The sequence below is a fragment of the Podarcis cretensis genome (genome assembly GCF_951804945.1).
Source record: "Podarcis cretensis genome assembly, chromosome: 4".
In the NCBI taxonomy this organism is placed as follows: Eukaryota; Metazoa; Chordata; class Lepidosauria; order Squamata; family Lacertidae; genus Podarcis; species Podarcis cretensis.
The window spans coordinates 979,540-995,787 of record NC_137173.1 but is presented as its reverse complement, the minus strand read 5'-3'; the positions used below and the strand labels follow the sequence as shown (position 1 = coordinate 995,787).

At 53.7% G+C, this 16,248-nt stretch overlaps 1 protein-coding gene across 1 annotated transcript; it reads left to right on the top strand.

The window, feature by feature from the left end:
- Positions 1-4,506: 4,506 nt before the first annotated feature.
- CNGA4 (cyclic nucleotide gated channel subunit alpha 4) lies at positions 4,507-14,507 on the top strand. Its single transcript, XM_079973827.1, has 5 exons — positions 4,507-4,655; positions 7,079-7,183; positions 8,618-8,724; positions 10,637-11,632; positions 13,705-14,507. The coding sequence occupies exons 1-5, from the start codon at positions 4,555-4,557 to the stop codon at positions 14,094-14,096; spliced, it is 1,701 nt and encodes a 566-aa protein (XP_079829953.1). The 5' UTR covers positions 4,507-4,554; the 3' UTR covers positions 14,097-14,507.
- The last annotated feature ends 1,741 nt before the right edge of the window (positions 14,508-16,248 follow it).

Sequence of the window (16,248 nt, the reverse complement as noted above, 5' to 3'; positions counted from 1 at the left end):
GCAGTGTAGGCTCCTAGGGTTCGGGTCCCATCCACACAGCAGCTATGGGGGAAAGCAGGTGGGGGGGTCAGGGTGGAATCCCCTTTACTGGCGCCCCCCACCCAGTCCTCTTCCAGGGATGCGCCCGCACCCAAAGCCCCCCCCCCTTCCGCCCTGGGGGGTCCCACAAAGCGGAGATGCCCCCCTATTGCAGGAGGGGGAGGCCCACGGGGGGGGGGCAGCCAGGCCAGCCTGCTCTTTCCTTCCAGGGAGGCGGGGGGAGGGCGACCCTTGGCCCTAAGGACCCCCCCCCACCCGGGGGTCGGCCTGCAGGCCGGGGATCCCCCCCCCACCTGAGGGACGGAGCAGCCCCCCCCCAAAGAAGCTTTGCCCCAGGACCCTCCTCGGAGGGGGGGGGGATAAAGGGAAGGCATCCCTCTCCCTCCGCTTACGCATCTTGGGGGGGGGGGAAGGAGGGGGCTCCGCTCCAGAAATAGGCAGACCCCCCCCCCGCGGGGCGCGACCCTGGACACGGGGGAGGGGGAGGGGACTCTGCTCCCCAGGGTGGGGGGGAGATGGGGAGGGGGGCTCCGAGGCCCAGCAGCGGCCCCCCACCCCCACCCCACGGAGAGAGAGGCGCACCAGACTCGGCCCCCCTTGGAAGGAGGGGCTGGAAGGGGGGCGCGAGAGAGAGCCCCCCTCCCCTCCCCTCCTCCCGGGGGCCCCCTCCCCCCCCTCCCCTCCCCTCCCCTCCTCCCGGGGGCCCCGATCCTGCCCGCAGTGGGGCCCCCCTCCCCCCGGGTGATGCCCCCCACCCCCCTCCCTCTCTCTCCCCTCGCCCCCCCCCCGCCGGACACCTGAGTGTCGCCGCCTCCGCTGCCGCCGCCGAGCCGCCATTTTCCTTCCTCCGCCGCCGCCGCCCGGCCAGGCCACGCCCACGGGGCGGGCCCCTCGCGCCGCAGTCTCCGCCCCCACCTGCCAGCCCCGCCCCCGGCGCCTCCCAGGTGCGGCCAGGGGCCTCTCTGCGCATGCGCGGGGAACCCGCGGAGGACAGGGCGCCTCTGGGCATGGGCAGAGGGCGCCGGGGAGCAGAGGGCGGGCCAGGATCCCGAACCAGGAGCAGGACAGCTGCGCAGGAGGCCATATCCGCTCCTTTCCCCGGGGAAATCCAGCCGGAGCTCTTCTTTCCCTCCTCCCGATTCTTGGCCTTCCGTACTGGGATGCTGTGAACCGCCCTGGGACCTCTGGCCTTATGCAAATTTAATTAATAATAACAATTAAGAATCATCACATCACCTTGCCAACACAGGTCCGTATATTTCAAGCTCTGGATTTCCCAGTAGTGATGGATGGAAGTGAGAACTGGCAGTGGCGTAGCATGGGGGGTGCAGGGGGGGCCGGCCGCACCGGGCGCAACATCTGGGGGTTAGGGTTAGGGGGCGCAAATCCACGGGTTAGGGGGCACAAATTACTTGCCTTGCCCCGGGTGCTGACAACCCACGCTACGCCACTGAGAACTGGACCATAAAGAAGAATTGATGCTTTTGAATTATGGGTCTGGAGGAGACTCTTGAGAGTCCCATGGACTGCAAGAAGATCAAACCTCTCCATTCTGAAGGAAATCAGCCCTGAGTGCTCACTGGAAGGACAGATCCTGAAGCTGAGGCTCCAGTACTTTGGCCACCTCATGAGAAGAGAAGACTCCCTGGAGAAGACCCTGATGTTGGGAAAGATGGAGGGCACAAAGAGAAGGGGACGACAGAGGACGAGATGGTGGGACAGTGTTCTCGAAGCTGCCAGCATGAGTGTGACCAAACTGCGGGAGGCAGTGGAAGACAGGAGTGCCTGGCGTGCTCTGGTCCAGGGGGTCACGAAGAGGCGGACACGACTAAACGACTAAACAACAACAACAACAATAATAATCAGTGCTTTTTTTCCTATTAAAAAATGTTTAGGGGTACTCTCATTTTGACTCAAGAAAATCACAATTTTGTAGTTCGAATCGGGGGAAATAAATACAGTCATACCTCATGTTACTTTTGCTTCATGTTACGTCCCGCAGCAACCCAGAAGTACCAGAAAGGGCTACTTCTGGGTTTCGCTGCTCACACATGCACAGACACGCCAAAGGACGTCATGCACATACACAGAAGCAGCGAATTGCGACTCGTGCACGCAAAGACGCAGGTTGCATTCTGCTCATGTTGCAAACGGGCTTACAGAATGGATCCCGTTCGCAACCAGAGGTACCACTGTACAGTAAATGGACAAAAGTGCAAAGATTCACAAAATTTTTAGGGGCATGCGTACCCCTGTGTACCCCCAGAAAAAAGCACAAATAATAATAATAAACTGTTGTGGGGGGGTTGCAAGTTTGGCCCAGCTTCTCAAGCGTTTTCCAGCACAACATCTTGAGTCAAACTACATTCGGTTCCAAAGGTTTGCTTCACCCTGACATACCTGAGATGTCAGTCTCTGCAGATTTCCAAAATATTTGGGCTTGGGGGCAATTCCAGAGAAATGCAGCCTGCTTCAAGGGAGCCACCTGTCCACTTTGGTCAGATCCAGCGCCAGATTTTGGTTTGATGCGGCCCTCAGCTCCTGAAGGGAACGGGGCACTTTCTATGTCCAGCTGTCCTTTGTCAACAACAAATTGCTGCTGTTTTTAGTGTTTAATATATGCTAGATTGTAATTGATGGAGCTTAGAGGTATCTCAAGCCATTTGCACATCAGAAAATATGTATTTTATCAAATTAATTGATGAACTGAAATACAATTAAGAAGAAATATATTAATAGTGAAATAATTATTAAACTCTAAATTATTGGGGGCCCATTCCTTACACCATAGGAGCCTACACAACACAAAACACTGTTGCTGTATGTAGCTTTTATTTTATTTGTTTTTTATCCTATATTCTGGGAACGTACATCCAGGTTTCTTCCCTTTATTTTTTGGGGGGACCCCAAGAGACTGGGGCCCTAAGCTATAGCTTGTTTAGCTTATACGCAAATCCAGCGCTGGTCAGATCCAAGGCTATATATTCAGATTAGTCTACAGGGTGATAAAGGCCAGTGGCAGAGTCTGAAAAGAATTTCCTCTTGCGCTCGGGTCTCTCTTGCTGGTTCCGTTTGGGGGAGCAGGCTGACCCCTGGGGGAAAGGGGGTGCTGGCCCAGGGGGGCCTCTTGGGGCCCCTGACTCTGCCTGTGACGTCTGTGTGTTCCCGATGTGGAGGAGAATATCCCTATTTTCACCGGAGAAATGTCGGAGGGGATGCCTCTGTGGGACCCCCCTGGGCTGCCCTATAATAATAATGTAATAATTTATTATTTATACCCCGCCCATCTGGCTGAGTTTCCCCACCCACTCTGGGCGGCTCCCAATTGAGTGTTACAAACAATACAGCATTAACTATTAAAAACTTCCCTAAACAGGGCTGCCTTCAGATGCCTTCTAAAAGTCAGATAGTTGTTTATTTCCTTGACATCCGATGGGAGGGCGTTCCACAGGGCGGGAGCCACCACCGAGAAGGCCCTCTGCCTGCTTCCCTATAACCTCACTTCTCACAGGGAGGGAACCCCCAGAAGGCCCTCAGATCTGGACCCCGGTGTCCAGGCTGAACTATGGGGTGGAGACGCTCCTTCAGGTCTATTTGGCTGAGGCCGTTTAGGGCTTTCAAGGTCAGCACCAACACTTTGAATTGTGCTCAGAAACGTACTGGGAGCCAATGTAGGTCTTTCAAGACCGGTGTTATGTGGTCTCGGCGGCTGCCCCCAGTCACCAGTCTAGCTGCCTCATTCTGGATTAGTTGCAGTTTCCGAGTCACCTTCAAAGGTAGCCCCACATAGAGCGCATTGCAGTAGTCCAAGCGGGAGATAACTAGAGCATGCACCACTCTTGCCGGACAGTCTGTGGGCAGGTAGGGTCTCATCCTGCATACCAGATGGAGCTGGTAAACAGCTGTCCTGGACACAGAATTGACCTGCGCATTCATGGACATCTGTGAGTCCAAAATGACTCCCAGGCTGCTCACCTGGTCCTTCAGGGGCACAGTTACCCCATTCAGGACCAGGGAGTCCTCCACACCTGCCCGTTCTCTGTCCCCCAAAACAGTACTTCTGTCTTGTCAGGAATCGACCTCAATCCATTGCCCACCATCCATCCTCCAACCGCCTCCAGACACTCACACAGGACCTTTACCGCCTTCACTGGTTCTGATTTAAAGGAGAGGTGGAGCACAGGCCTGCACAGCCTGGTCTGGCCCCCATCCCCCTGCCTGCTTGCCTCGCCCTGGCCTGGCAGTCGCCCTCCCCCCCCCTGCTCTCCCCAGGGTCCTCATCAGCGCTGCTCCCTCCCTGATTGGGCCCTTTAGGGTTGCACCTGCCGGCTCAGGTGTGTGGCTGAGCCCCAGGGGGGGCGGACTGGAGGGGGGAGCCCTGCTGCGTTGCTAAGCACCTGTGCGCCTGGATGCAGAACGCCAGCCAGAGAAGGAGAGAGAGGCTCTGCTGTGGGGCAGAGAGGGGGCTGTGGCCTCGCTTGGACCAGGAGCCTGCAGCTGCCAGCCCGTGCCAAGATGAATAGGCTGACCAGGGTCTTCCGAGGCAAGGACAAGGAGGGGGAGGCGAAGCTCATCAAGACGGAGGAGAGCACCCCTGGGGCAGCCCCCAAACCACGGTGAGTGGGGACCGTCCCAGGGCAGGGGGGCGTGAGTAAAGGCAAGCATTGGGGGGGGCAGGCCCCATGGCAGCAGATATGGCAGGCACTGTGCAGGGCGCAAGTTGGGCAAACGGGTGGCGTGGGGAGAGGAGTTGGGGAAGAATAGGACTAAAAAACTGGCAGGGACCCCAAGAGTTTTCCATTAATTTTTGTTTCCGCTCCGAAATTTTTCAGCCTTTCCAGTTTGAGGCTATTAAAATTCTTGCGGCCACTGTAGCATGTAAAAATAATTCCCTTACATTCTTTGGTATGTCAGAGCCTAATATTCCAAGAAGGAAAGCCTGTGGGGTTTTTTTTATATATAATCGAGATCTTTTAAACATTTTTTTAAAGTTCCACATATATTTCATCTCAGAACTCCTTATTTATTTATTTTTTTGCATGTCCACCACATGTGCTTCACATCTCCAACACTTGATACATTTTGGGTAATTTTAATGGAGTCAAGTAGTACCAACGATACTGCATTTTCAAAAAAAAATTCTCTCAGTGTGTAACGAACAGTGAATTTCATATTGATTTCCCAGAGGTTTTCCCAATCTTTCGTTAAGATATTATATCCAAAGTCCTGTGCCCATTTTAGCATAACAGATTTCTCCTCCTCCTCCTTGACTTCCCAATCAAGGAGGAATCAGTACATTTTAGAAAGAGTTTTCGCTTTTGAGTTAATCAGGTCATGCTCTATAATAATAATAATAATTTATTATTTGTACTCCGCCCATCTGGCTGGGTTTGCCCAGCCACTCTGGGCGGCTTCCAACAAAGATGAAAAATACTTTAAAATGTCAAGCATTAAAAACTTCCCTAAACAGGGCTGCCTTCAGATGTCTTCTAAATGTCAGGTAGTTGTTTTCCTCTTTGACATCTGATGGGAGGGCATTCCACAGGGCGGGCGCCACTACCGAGAAGGCCCTCTGCCTGGTTCCCTGTAACCTCGCTTCTTGCAATGAGGGAACCGCCAGAAGGCCCTCGGAGCTGGACCTCAGTGTCCGGGCAGAACGATGGGGGTGGAGACGCTCCTTCAGGTACACAGGACCGATGGTGAAAGGCTGAACTCTTTTTCTGCTGCTTCTCTTTCATTCCCTTCCTTGGTTATGGGAGGTGTTTCCGTGAAATACTCTTGACACAGTCCAGTTTCCCTCACGGCTTTATACTTTGGTCCATGAGCAAGGGTCTGGACCTCAGCGTCTGGGCAGAGCGATGGGGGTGGAGATGCTCCTTCAGGTCTACTGGCCACCCATCTTCAGTCAAGATGGCCACCCCTCTTAAAAACCTCTGGTGAAGGTCTAGCAGCTTCTGAAGGATCATTGGTTCAGGTCCTGCTATCTGGACCCGCAGAAAACAAAGTTGTTCACTCTTCTAAGTGGCAGCCCTGGAGAGATTTGAAGATGGCTCCCACATCTCCTCTGAGTCTCCTCTTTTTCCAGGCTAAACAAACCCAACTCCTTTGACCGTTCCTCAAAAAGAAGGCTTGGTTTCCAGACCCTGGATCACTCTGGTCTTCCTCCTCTGCCCCTGTTCCAGCTTGTCCACATCCTTCTTCAATGGGGATGCCCTGAACAGCCACTGGGCAGAGGCCCCAGCTGCTGTGTGTGTGTGATCTGCAGCCCCTCTCTCCCCAGTCTTGGGGACACGCCTCAAACCAGGCTTTGCCCACCTGATGCCTTCTCCCATCACACACACATCCCAGACACAGCTGTGTTGCAGGCCCAATAGGGAACTCCCAGCCACAGGGATAGCCCCTGATTCAGAAGAACTGGACAAATCCCTCGAAGGTGGAGAGGGCTCCTTCCAAGGGCTCCAGGCCCCAACGGCCGTTCTCTGCCCTCCACCCCCAGAGGCAGCCATGCTTCTGAATCCCAGTTGCTGGAATAAGCCTCCCTTATCTCTCTCCCCATCGGCAAACAATCGGGAGCTTTGTTTCAACACCCGTTTCCCTCTTTCCAAAAAAAAAGGGGGGGGGAAGCATGATCTGCTTTTTGCCCCCGGGCAATTCAGCTCCATGGACCACGCTTTTACTCCATAAGACGCAGAGACATTTCCCCTTACGTTTTAGGAAGAAAGAAGTGCATATTATGGAGCGAAAATACGGTACTTGATCTTCCTGGTTTCGGATCTTCCTCATCAATTTTGCCATCTCCGCATACTCCATCAGTTTCGCCTGCCATTCTTCTTTTGTTGGTACTTCTCCTTCCTTCCATCTCTGGGCTGGTAGCATCCTTGCTTCCGTCGTTGCGTACATAAAATGTCTCTTATCTTCTCCTGGTAGCCATTCACCTATTATACCTAAGAGAAAGGCTTCTGGGTTTTTTTAACAAATGTATATCATTTCCCAGAAGGCCTTTACCAATGTTCTCCCCACTCCTCTGCTCTTCTCTCAGCCAGGAGAAGAAACGGATCCTGGACCCATCGGGGGACTATTATTACTGGTGGCTGGTCACCATGGTGTTCCCCATCATGTACAACTGGATCATCCTCATCTGCAGGTGGGCGGAGGGGGGCTGGGCTGGATCTGCCTGTGGGGAGGGGGCCGGGGGCGCAGGGAAGCCACGGAGGGGTCCCAGCATGGGGGCCAAGGCTCTCCGGCCGGGAGCATCACCAGAAGCACAACTGTTGCCCCCAAGGAGGGAGGAGGGAAGGAAAGCAACAGAAACCCCTTTTGGATTCCTTCCTTCTTCCCTCCCTCCCTCCCTCCCTTCCTTCCTTCCTTCCTTCCTTCCTTCCTTCTTTCCTTCCCTTCCTTCCTTCCTTCCTTCCTCCCTTCCTCCCTTCCCTCCTTCCTCCCTCCCTCCCTCCCTTCCTTCCTCCCTCCCTTCCTCCCTTCCTTCCTTCCTCCCTCCCTCCCTCCCTCCCTCCCTCCCTCCCTTCCTTCCCTTCCTTCCTTCCTTCCTTCCTTCCTTCCTTCCTTCCTTCCTTCCTTCCTTCTTTCCTTCCCTTCCTTCCTTCCTTCTCTCCTTCCTTCCTTCCTTCCATCCTTCCTTCCTTCCTTCCTTCCTTCCTTCCTTCCTTCCTTCTCTCCTTCCTTCTTTCCTTCCCTTCCTTCCTTCCTTCCTTCCTTCCTTCCTTTGCTTCTGCATCTGCCAGTCATCTCCTTCCACGCAGAGGAGAGAAAGCCCAGGGGATGACCAAAGTAAGAAAAATAGTAAACAGCAAGAGGAAGCAGACTCCAACAATCCAGCCATGGAGGGCAGGGTGGGGGGCAAACATTCAGCAAAAAGACATTTGGGTGAAGTCATGGAAAGAGAGAACCATAGGGCTGGAAGGGACCCTCGAGGGTCATCGGATAATAAAAACAATAATTTTATTGTTTACATCCCGTCCATCTGGCTAGGTTTCCCCTGCCACTCTGGGTGGCTACCAGAAAAATATTAAAAATAATAAAGTGTCAGACATTAAAAATTTCCCTGAACTTCCCTCTTCCAACCCACTCCAACTACCCCTTCTGTACTCCAAGCCCCCTGGTTCAGGAATCCCAGCTAAAGAATTCTTGACAGGTGACCATCAAACCTCCATTGAAGGAGAGCTCAGCATCTTCGAAGGTCTTCTGTGACGCTGTCAAAGGGCTCTTGCTGCCCGGAAGTTCCTCCTAAAGTTTGTTTGCAATTTCCTTCCTTGTCTTTTGAATCCAGGGATTCAGGACCTGGCAAAACAAGAATGCAGTTCTGGGGGGGGGGTCCTTTTAGGAAGGGAGGGAGTTTCAGAGCAAACTGGGGGCCCCCATTAGCATTTTGGGGATATTCCTGGGGAGAAGGGGAGAGCTGAGTGGGGGTCTGCGGAGGGGGGAGTGGAGCAAGGAACAAGGAGAGAGCTTGGAGGGGACTGCCTGGCCTTTGGGGCAGCTGCTGCTGCTGCTGCTGCAGTGGGCGGGTTGTGGGTTCAGATGCTGCCACCCATCTCTCTCTCTCCTTCCCTCCTGGCAGGTCCTGCTTCCCTGAGCTGCAGCGCAAATACCTCTTCCTCTGGCTGGCCCTGGACTACCTCTGCGACTTGCTGTACCTGCTGGACATCGGGGTCCACTTCTACACGGGTCAGTGGCCTTTCCGCCTCGGGGCCTCTCTCCTCGCCCCTCCCCTTACGCCCCCCCTGCACCCCACCTGGCAAATGTTTCTCCCCCTTCATCCAATGAAGCTGAACGCTGAGAGATTCAGAACAGAGAGAAGAAAGTCTTTCGTCCCGTAATGCGTCGTTAGACTGTGGAACTCCCTCCCACAGTAGGCAGGGATGTCCAGCAGGCTAGATGGCTTTAGAAAAGATTGGACCGATTCCTGGAGAAGGAGAAAGATATCAAGGGTTCCTGGCCAGGATATCTTTGTTCTGCCTCCACAGTCAGGGGTACCAATGCTTCTGGATCCCAGTCGCCGGAAACTGCAGGAAGGGAAGAGAGCAAACGTCCAACGGGGGCTTCTGATTGGAGCTTCCTGCAGCCAATCAGAATCCGTGCTTTGGTTTCCAAATGTTTTGGAAGTCTAACGGATATCTGGATTGGAATCTGTCTGACTTCCAAGGTACAACTGTGCATATTTAAAAGCTGACTTCCCGCCCTTCTTCCATGATAATAATTGGAAATTTTAAACAGAGAAATATATAATGTGGGAACAAAAACACTAGGAAACTTTTGTCCATAAGATCTCCTCAGGGCCGGATTTAGGTTTGATGTGGCCCTCAGCTACTGAAGGTAATGAGGCCCTTTATATGTCCAGCTGTCCTTTGTCAACAACAAATAGTCGCTGTTTCTGTGTTGAATATATGCTAGATGGTGATTTATGGACCTGATAGTTATCTCAAGCCATTTGCACAGCTTGCTGTGCAACCAGCCCATGCAGAATGCAGGCACCCTATATATAGAAAGGAGCGAAACCAGGGATATTTTTGGGAGCAGGCGAGCAGGCGGGGGCCATGACTTACATCATAGCAGCCTACACAACACAAAACACTGTTGCTGTATGTAGGTTTTATTTGTTTTTTATCTTATATTTTGGAAATGTACATCCAGGTTTTTTCCCTTTAATTTTTTTTGGGGGCCCCCAAGAGAGTGGGGCCCTAAGCTATAGCTTGTTTAGCTTATACATAAATCCGGCACTGAATCTGCTGAAATAGTTGGCCTATTCCTTCGGAGAGCAGGTTCCAGCTGAACAGGCCCTGGTGCTGGCGGAGAGAGAGGCAATTCTAGCTGCTTCCCTATAAAGAGTGTCTCTCTGATCCCTACATTCCCCACCTTTGAAGGCTGAGGGGACCGGATGGGACCCTCTGGCCTGATCCAGCAGGCCCTTCTTAGGTTGTTCCGTTTGTTGGAGAGGAATGGAGATAATAATAATAATAATAATAATAATAATAATAATAATAATAATAATAAAAATTTTATATATACCCCGCCCTTCCCGGTTCAGGAAACCGGGCTCAGGGTGGCTAACAACAAATTTAAAACACTTAATTGGTGCTACAAAAAAGCCAGCATAAAATATGGTATACAGTGTAAATAACAATAAAATCAAGAATCAAAAATCAATTTAGGGGGGGAATCCATCCAATGAACATTAGATGACCACCAGGGCTAGCTGGCTAAATGAGTCCCACTTGGGCCAGCGAGGAGACCAGGGGAGAATGAGCTGTGGGGTCCCAGAGTGGGTAATCTTCATAAAAAGGGGAGGAAGGGGAATAAAAAATCAGGCTAAGTTCAAATGGAAAGCCAGGTGGAAAAGCTCTGTCTTACAGGCCTGACGGAAGGAAGTTCAGTCCTGCAGGGAGGGCCCTGGTCTCCTGGGACAGAGCATTCCACCAGGTCGGAGCCATCACTGAGAAGGCCCTGGCCTTGGGGAAGGATAGTCTGACTTCCTTAGGGCCCAGGACTTATAAACTATGGTTCTTCATGGACCTTAAGGTCCTCTGCCCGGGGCCGAGGGTCTCCTCTGACCCATCTCCTTCCCCCCTCCGCACCCCAGGCTTCCTGGAGCAAGGCATCCTCATCCAGGACCGCTCCAAGATCTCGCGCCGCTACACCTGCTCCTCCGCCTTCCTGCTGGACCTCCTCTCAGTGCTGCCCACTGACCTCCTCTACCTGCGCCTGGGCCTGGCCACCCCCGCCGTGCGGGCCAACCGCTTCCTGCGCAGCCCCCGCCTCTTCGAGGCCTTTGACCGCATCGAGACGCGCACGGCGCACCCCAACTCCTTCCGCATCTCCAAGCTGATGCTCTATGTCTTCGTCACCATCCACTGGAACGCCTGCGTCTACTTTGCCCTCTCGGGCTACGTGGGCTACGGGGCGGACGAGTGGGTCTACCCCAACGTCAGCATCCCCGGCTTTGAGCGCCTGCTCCGCCAGTACCTCTACAGCTTCTACTTCTCCACCCTCATCCTCACCACGGTGGGCGACACGCCCATGCCCCACCGCGAGGAGGAGTTCCTCTTCATGGCGGCCGACTTCCTGCTGGCCGTCATGGGCTTCGCCACCATCATGGGGAGCATGACCTCGGTCATCTCCAACATGAACCAGGCGGACGACGCCTTCGTCCCCAACTCGGACCTGGTCAAGGGCTACCTGCGCACCCACTGCCCCAACCGGCGCCTCCAGAACCGCGTGGTGGAGTGGTACCAGCACCTGCAGATGGAGAAGAAGATGACCAACGAGCTTCAGATCCTGCAGCACCTCCCCGAGCGCCTGCGGGCCGAGGTGGCCGTCAGCGTCCACCTGCCCACCCTCCGCAAGGTGCAGATCTTCCAGAGCTGCGAGCAGAGCCTCCTGGAGGAGCTTGTCCTCAAGCTCAAGCCCCAGGTCTACAGCCCCGGCGAGTACGTCTGCAAGAAGGGCGACGTGGGCCGGGAGATGTACTTCATCCGGGAGGGGAAGCTGGCCGTGGTGGCCGACGACGGGGTCACCCAGTACGCCGTGCTGGGAGAGGGGCTCTACTTTGGGGAGATCAGCATCATCAACATCAAAGGTGAGCCGGGGCGGGGAGAGGGAGGAGGCGGGGGGTCGTGTGTGGAGGAAAAACTGAAGCACGTTGCAGAGTTCCCCCCAAAATGGACCAGAGGCAATTTCATCCAGCAGAGCTTTACTGCTTCTGAAGGCAAATGAGCATAATGGTCACAAATCCGAAATCCACATCTGAAGAAGTGTGCATGCACACAAAAGCTCATACCAATAACAAACTTAGTTGATCTCTAAGGTGCTACTGGAAGGAGTTTTCTTATTTTGTTTCGACTATGGCAGACCAACACGGCTACCTAAAGGGTAAAAATAAAGGGACCCCTGACCATTAGGTCCAGTCGTGGCCGACTCTGGGGTTGTACACTCATCTCGCTTTACTGGCCGAGGGAGCTGGCGTACAGTTTCCGGGTCATGTGGACAGCATGGCTAAGCCGCTTCTGGGGAACCAGAGCAGCGCACGGAAATGCCGTTTACCTTCCCGCTGGAGCAGTACCTATTTATCTACTTGCACTTTGATGTGCTTTCGAACTTTTATTCAGGGATGATGGGAATTGTAGTCCCAAAACATCTGGCGGGCCAAGTTTGAGGATGCCTGCCACAGACAGAGGAGATTCCCATAATCACTCATTTATTCAGCTGAGTAAAACAGCGTGATGGTGAAGCCGCGCCAAATAGCCTTTGTTCATGCTTTTTATAGGCCTCCCCCCTCCCTCCCCCACCCTTTCGAGGTTCCTTACACTGATGGAAACAGGACCCCCTGCCTGGAGACCTTGAAGGGGAGAGTTGCCTGGCAGAAGGAGGTTTTCCTGAAATCGCCTAGCAACGTTATCTGGTCTTCACATGAGTGTGGCTCCCCCTCCTAAATTCTAAAGGAGGCAGTTTTTTACAGAAGCAAAATCAGTTAGGCTAACCAAAAACAGGACAAGAACAGGCCTCTGTGGCTTTTCCTGAGATCCCCCACAATACTACTAATAATAATTTTATTATTTATACCCTGGCCCATATGGCTGGGTTTCCCCAGCCACTCTGGGTGGTTCCCAACAGAATATAAAATATGTTAAAAGATCAAACATTAAAAACTTCCCTAAACAGGACTGCCTTCACATGCCTTGTAAAAGTCAGATAGTTGTTTATTTCCTTGACATCTGGTGAGAGGGCGTTCCACAGGGCGGGCGCCACTACCAAGAAGGCCCTCTGCCTGGTTCCCTGTAACCTCACCTCTCACAGTGAGGGAAGCGCCAGAAGACCCTCGGATCTGGACCTTAGGCTGAACAATGGAGGTGGAGATGCTCCTTCAGGTATACAGGACCAAGGCCGTTTAGGGCTTTAAAGGTCAGCACCAACACTTTGAATTGTGCTCGGAAACGTACTGGGAGCCAGTGTAGGTCTTTCAAGACCAGTGTTATATGGTCTCAGCGGCCGCCCCCAGTCACCAGTCTAGCAACACATAAGCATCTTGTCTCCGGTGGGTCTAGCCCCCGTGACGGAAGGCCCCCCCCCCCCGCCACTGCCTCAGCCCCCTCCTCTCCGAGGTTTCTCCCAAGGAATTCCAAATAATAATAATAATAATAATAATAATAATAATAATAATTTATTATTTATACCCCGCCCATCTGTCTGGGTTTCCCCAGCCACTCTGGGCGGCTTCCAACCGAATATTAAAATACGGAGTCTGTTAAAACATTAAAGGGCTGCCTTCAGATGTCTTCTAAAAGTCTGGTAGTTGTTGTTCTCTTTGACATCTGGTGGGAGGGCGTTTCACAAGGAGGGCGCCACCACCGAGAAGGCCCTCTGCCTGGTTCTCTGTAACTTGGCTTCTCACAGCGAGGGAACCGCCAGAAGGCCCTTGGCATCTGTGTGTCCCCAACCTCTCCTCCGCCATTTCCATGCCTCTTCTGGAGGCGAGAGGGGAGGGGAGCTCATCTCATCAGGAGGGGGAGACCCCCCTGGCTTCTTCACCAACCGGACTCCTCTCTGCCTCTTGGCCTCTTCCTCCCACCCCCGGGGGCCTGATCCTGCATGCTCTGCTTATGTTCTCAAGGCCCCCGCTGACCCCATTGCACCCCTTCTCCCCCCACCCAGGGAACAAGTCCGGGAACCGCCGCACGGCCAACATCAAGAGCATCGGCTTCTCGGACCTCTTCTGCCTGTCGAAGGAGGACCTGACGGAGGTGCTGGCCGAGTTCCCCAGCGCCAAGACCATGCTGGAGGCCAAGGGCAGGGAGATCCTGCTCAAGATGGACAAGCTGGACGTCAACGCCGAGGCGGCTGAGATCGCCCAGCTGCAGGAGGAGGAGCGCCGTACGGCCGCCCTGGAAGAGGGCCTGGACGCCCTGCAGACCAAGCTGGCCAGAATCCTGGCGGGACTCGAATCCAGCGCCTTTAAGGTGGCTCTGCGCCTGGAGCGCCTGGAGTGGCAGATGCGGGAGTGGGGGGCCGAGGAGGAGGCGGAGAGGGAGGGGGCCGAGCCTTAGCCACCCCCCCCCCACATCCCACACCCCACCTGAGCCAGTGAGGAGGCTGCCCACCCCACAGGTACAGGGTACAGCTGCCAGGCTGAGTCCCCCGGCCTACGATGCACATGGCCTCTGGTGCAGCCTGGGAGCTGGCGTGGGGGGTGGGATTCCCGCGTTGCAGTCTAGATGAGCCTCAGGGGTCCCTTCCAGCTCTACAATTCTGGGATTCGCTTCGGGCTTCAGAGCCGAGGCTGGACAGCTGTCCATCAGGGATTCTGGAGCTGCGATTCCTGCGTTGCAGGAATGACCTCTGGGAGTCCCTTCTGACCCATGATTCTGTGTGCCTCAGCTCACGAATGCGCTCCTCATAAGAGTCATCTCTGCCCACCTAATTACACAGAACAAATGGAATACCGTGGAAATCCCTGAAAGGAGAAGTAATCGACAAGAAATGTGATCTTACAGAAATAAATTAAATAATAAAAATCAAAAAGTTTAAGGAAAAAATAGTGTAGCAGGAACCCCCCCCCAATCATTCAGTTTGTACAAACTTCACACACATTCACACTCACATATTCCATACGCTACGCTTCTGTTATAAATTCATAGAAAATCAACCATACATCTGATTTGCACTGTTCCACTTTTATTTTACTCCATGAAGGAAAGACTACAAAATGGGGAAGGTTTGATACAGGGCAGCATAATCCCTTCAGCATCCCAGCACATCTACAGGAGCCCTGCCCAGTTGCTATGCCAACCCTGATGGTCCCAGACAGAAGACCAAGATCACAAAGAACTTGCATATGGGAGTGGATTCAGCATGGACTGGAACAAAGGACAATAATCAGATCTTCCCTCTGGGGGCAGGAAACTGCAAAGTCCCCTCTGTCACCTGGAAAATGACTCATGGGGAGGGGAAGAGAAGGGAACCAGCCAGGTGACAGGACACTCAGGTTACCACCACAACTCCTCCCTCAACCCCTCCTTTCTGTGATGTATGCATGATGTTTCTGGGGGTGGTCTTGATCTACAGGGTGGGAATTTCAAAAGTTTTTATAAGGCCTTGCACACCATTTTTCTGTGTCCTTTCTCTCTCCTGCAAGTGAGGGGAGCACCCTGTTGCAACAGTTCAATAAAGGCCATTTTTCTGTGTCCTTTCTCTCTCCTGCAAGTGAGGGGAGCACCCTGTTGCAACAGTTCAATAAAGGCCAAGCCTACAGGCTGCTGATTTGCTCCAATTTACTCTGGTTGGTGTCTTTACTTTTTGTCCAAGGGAACCCTCGGATTTTTCCGGTAACAATAGGTGTCAGAGCTGCCCCTAGGTCCCAGCTCACAGAGGACCAACGCGAGGCTGTCGTTATGTACAAAAGTCTTTATTGAGGTTCAGTTTCCATTTCAAAGCTGCAGCGCGCAGCTCTACGTCTTAACCCTAGACCGGCGAAGTACCGTCTGAGTCTCCTCCCCTATGACACCAGTTTAAGATCCTAGCCCTGCTCCACCTTTTACGCTGCTCTCTCCTCCTCTGGGTCCTCCTGCCCGCTGGGGCATTGCCCTTTCTGGACTCTTCCGACGCTGAGTCGCTTAGCTCCTCCCCCTCCCTCTGGCGGGCTTTAGGACCCGGTTCCCAATCCTCATTCTCTGCTGTCCCGCGCTCCTGTACATTTGAACTTGCCTCTCGTGCCAACCCAGTGACCTTCCTCCTGACCGTTACACTACTTCTGTCACTGCTTCCCTCTTCCGGGATACTGGCCGGATCTGACCTCCCCTCCGTTGTCTGACTCTCCGATGGAGGTGTGTTCAGCCCTGCCTTATCTTCTCTCCCTGGTGGGGAATGCACTGGCCCCGATCCTTGGGACTCTTCCCCCCCACTCTGCTCTGGTGGGGAAGCTGGTCCTGATTTCCAGCTACTGCTCTGGGAGTCCCTGCTGCCTCCTTGCTCCTGGGGCGTTCCCCTTGGGAACCCCCTACCCTTGGCCACTGGCGCCCCCTTCTGTGAATCTTCCGATTCACTGGAGAGGCTCATGGAATCCCTCGGTCCACTGTCCTCTTCTCCTACGCTCCCCTCGGATTCTTCCCCTTCGCTCTCCATCTCCTCTCTTCCCTGTGCCTCTGCTCCTGAACCCCTGACAATAGGAAAACCTAGAATTATATAAAGCCTTAATGGGAT

Coding starts and splice junctions, on each gene's coding strand:
- CNGA4 (XM_079973827.1), top strand. CDS start 4,555: ATGAATAGGCTGACCAGGGTCTTCCGAGGCAAGGACAAGGAGGGGGAG. Junction 7,184..8,617: donor TGGATCATCCTCATCTGCAG/GTGGGCGGAGGG, acceptor CCCTCCTGGCAG/GTCCTGCTTCCCTGAGCTGC. Junction 11,633..13,704: donor CAGCATCATCAACATCAAAG/GTGAGCCGGGGC, acceptor CCCCCCACCCAG/GGAACAAGTCCGGGAACCGC.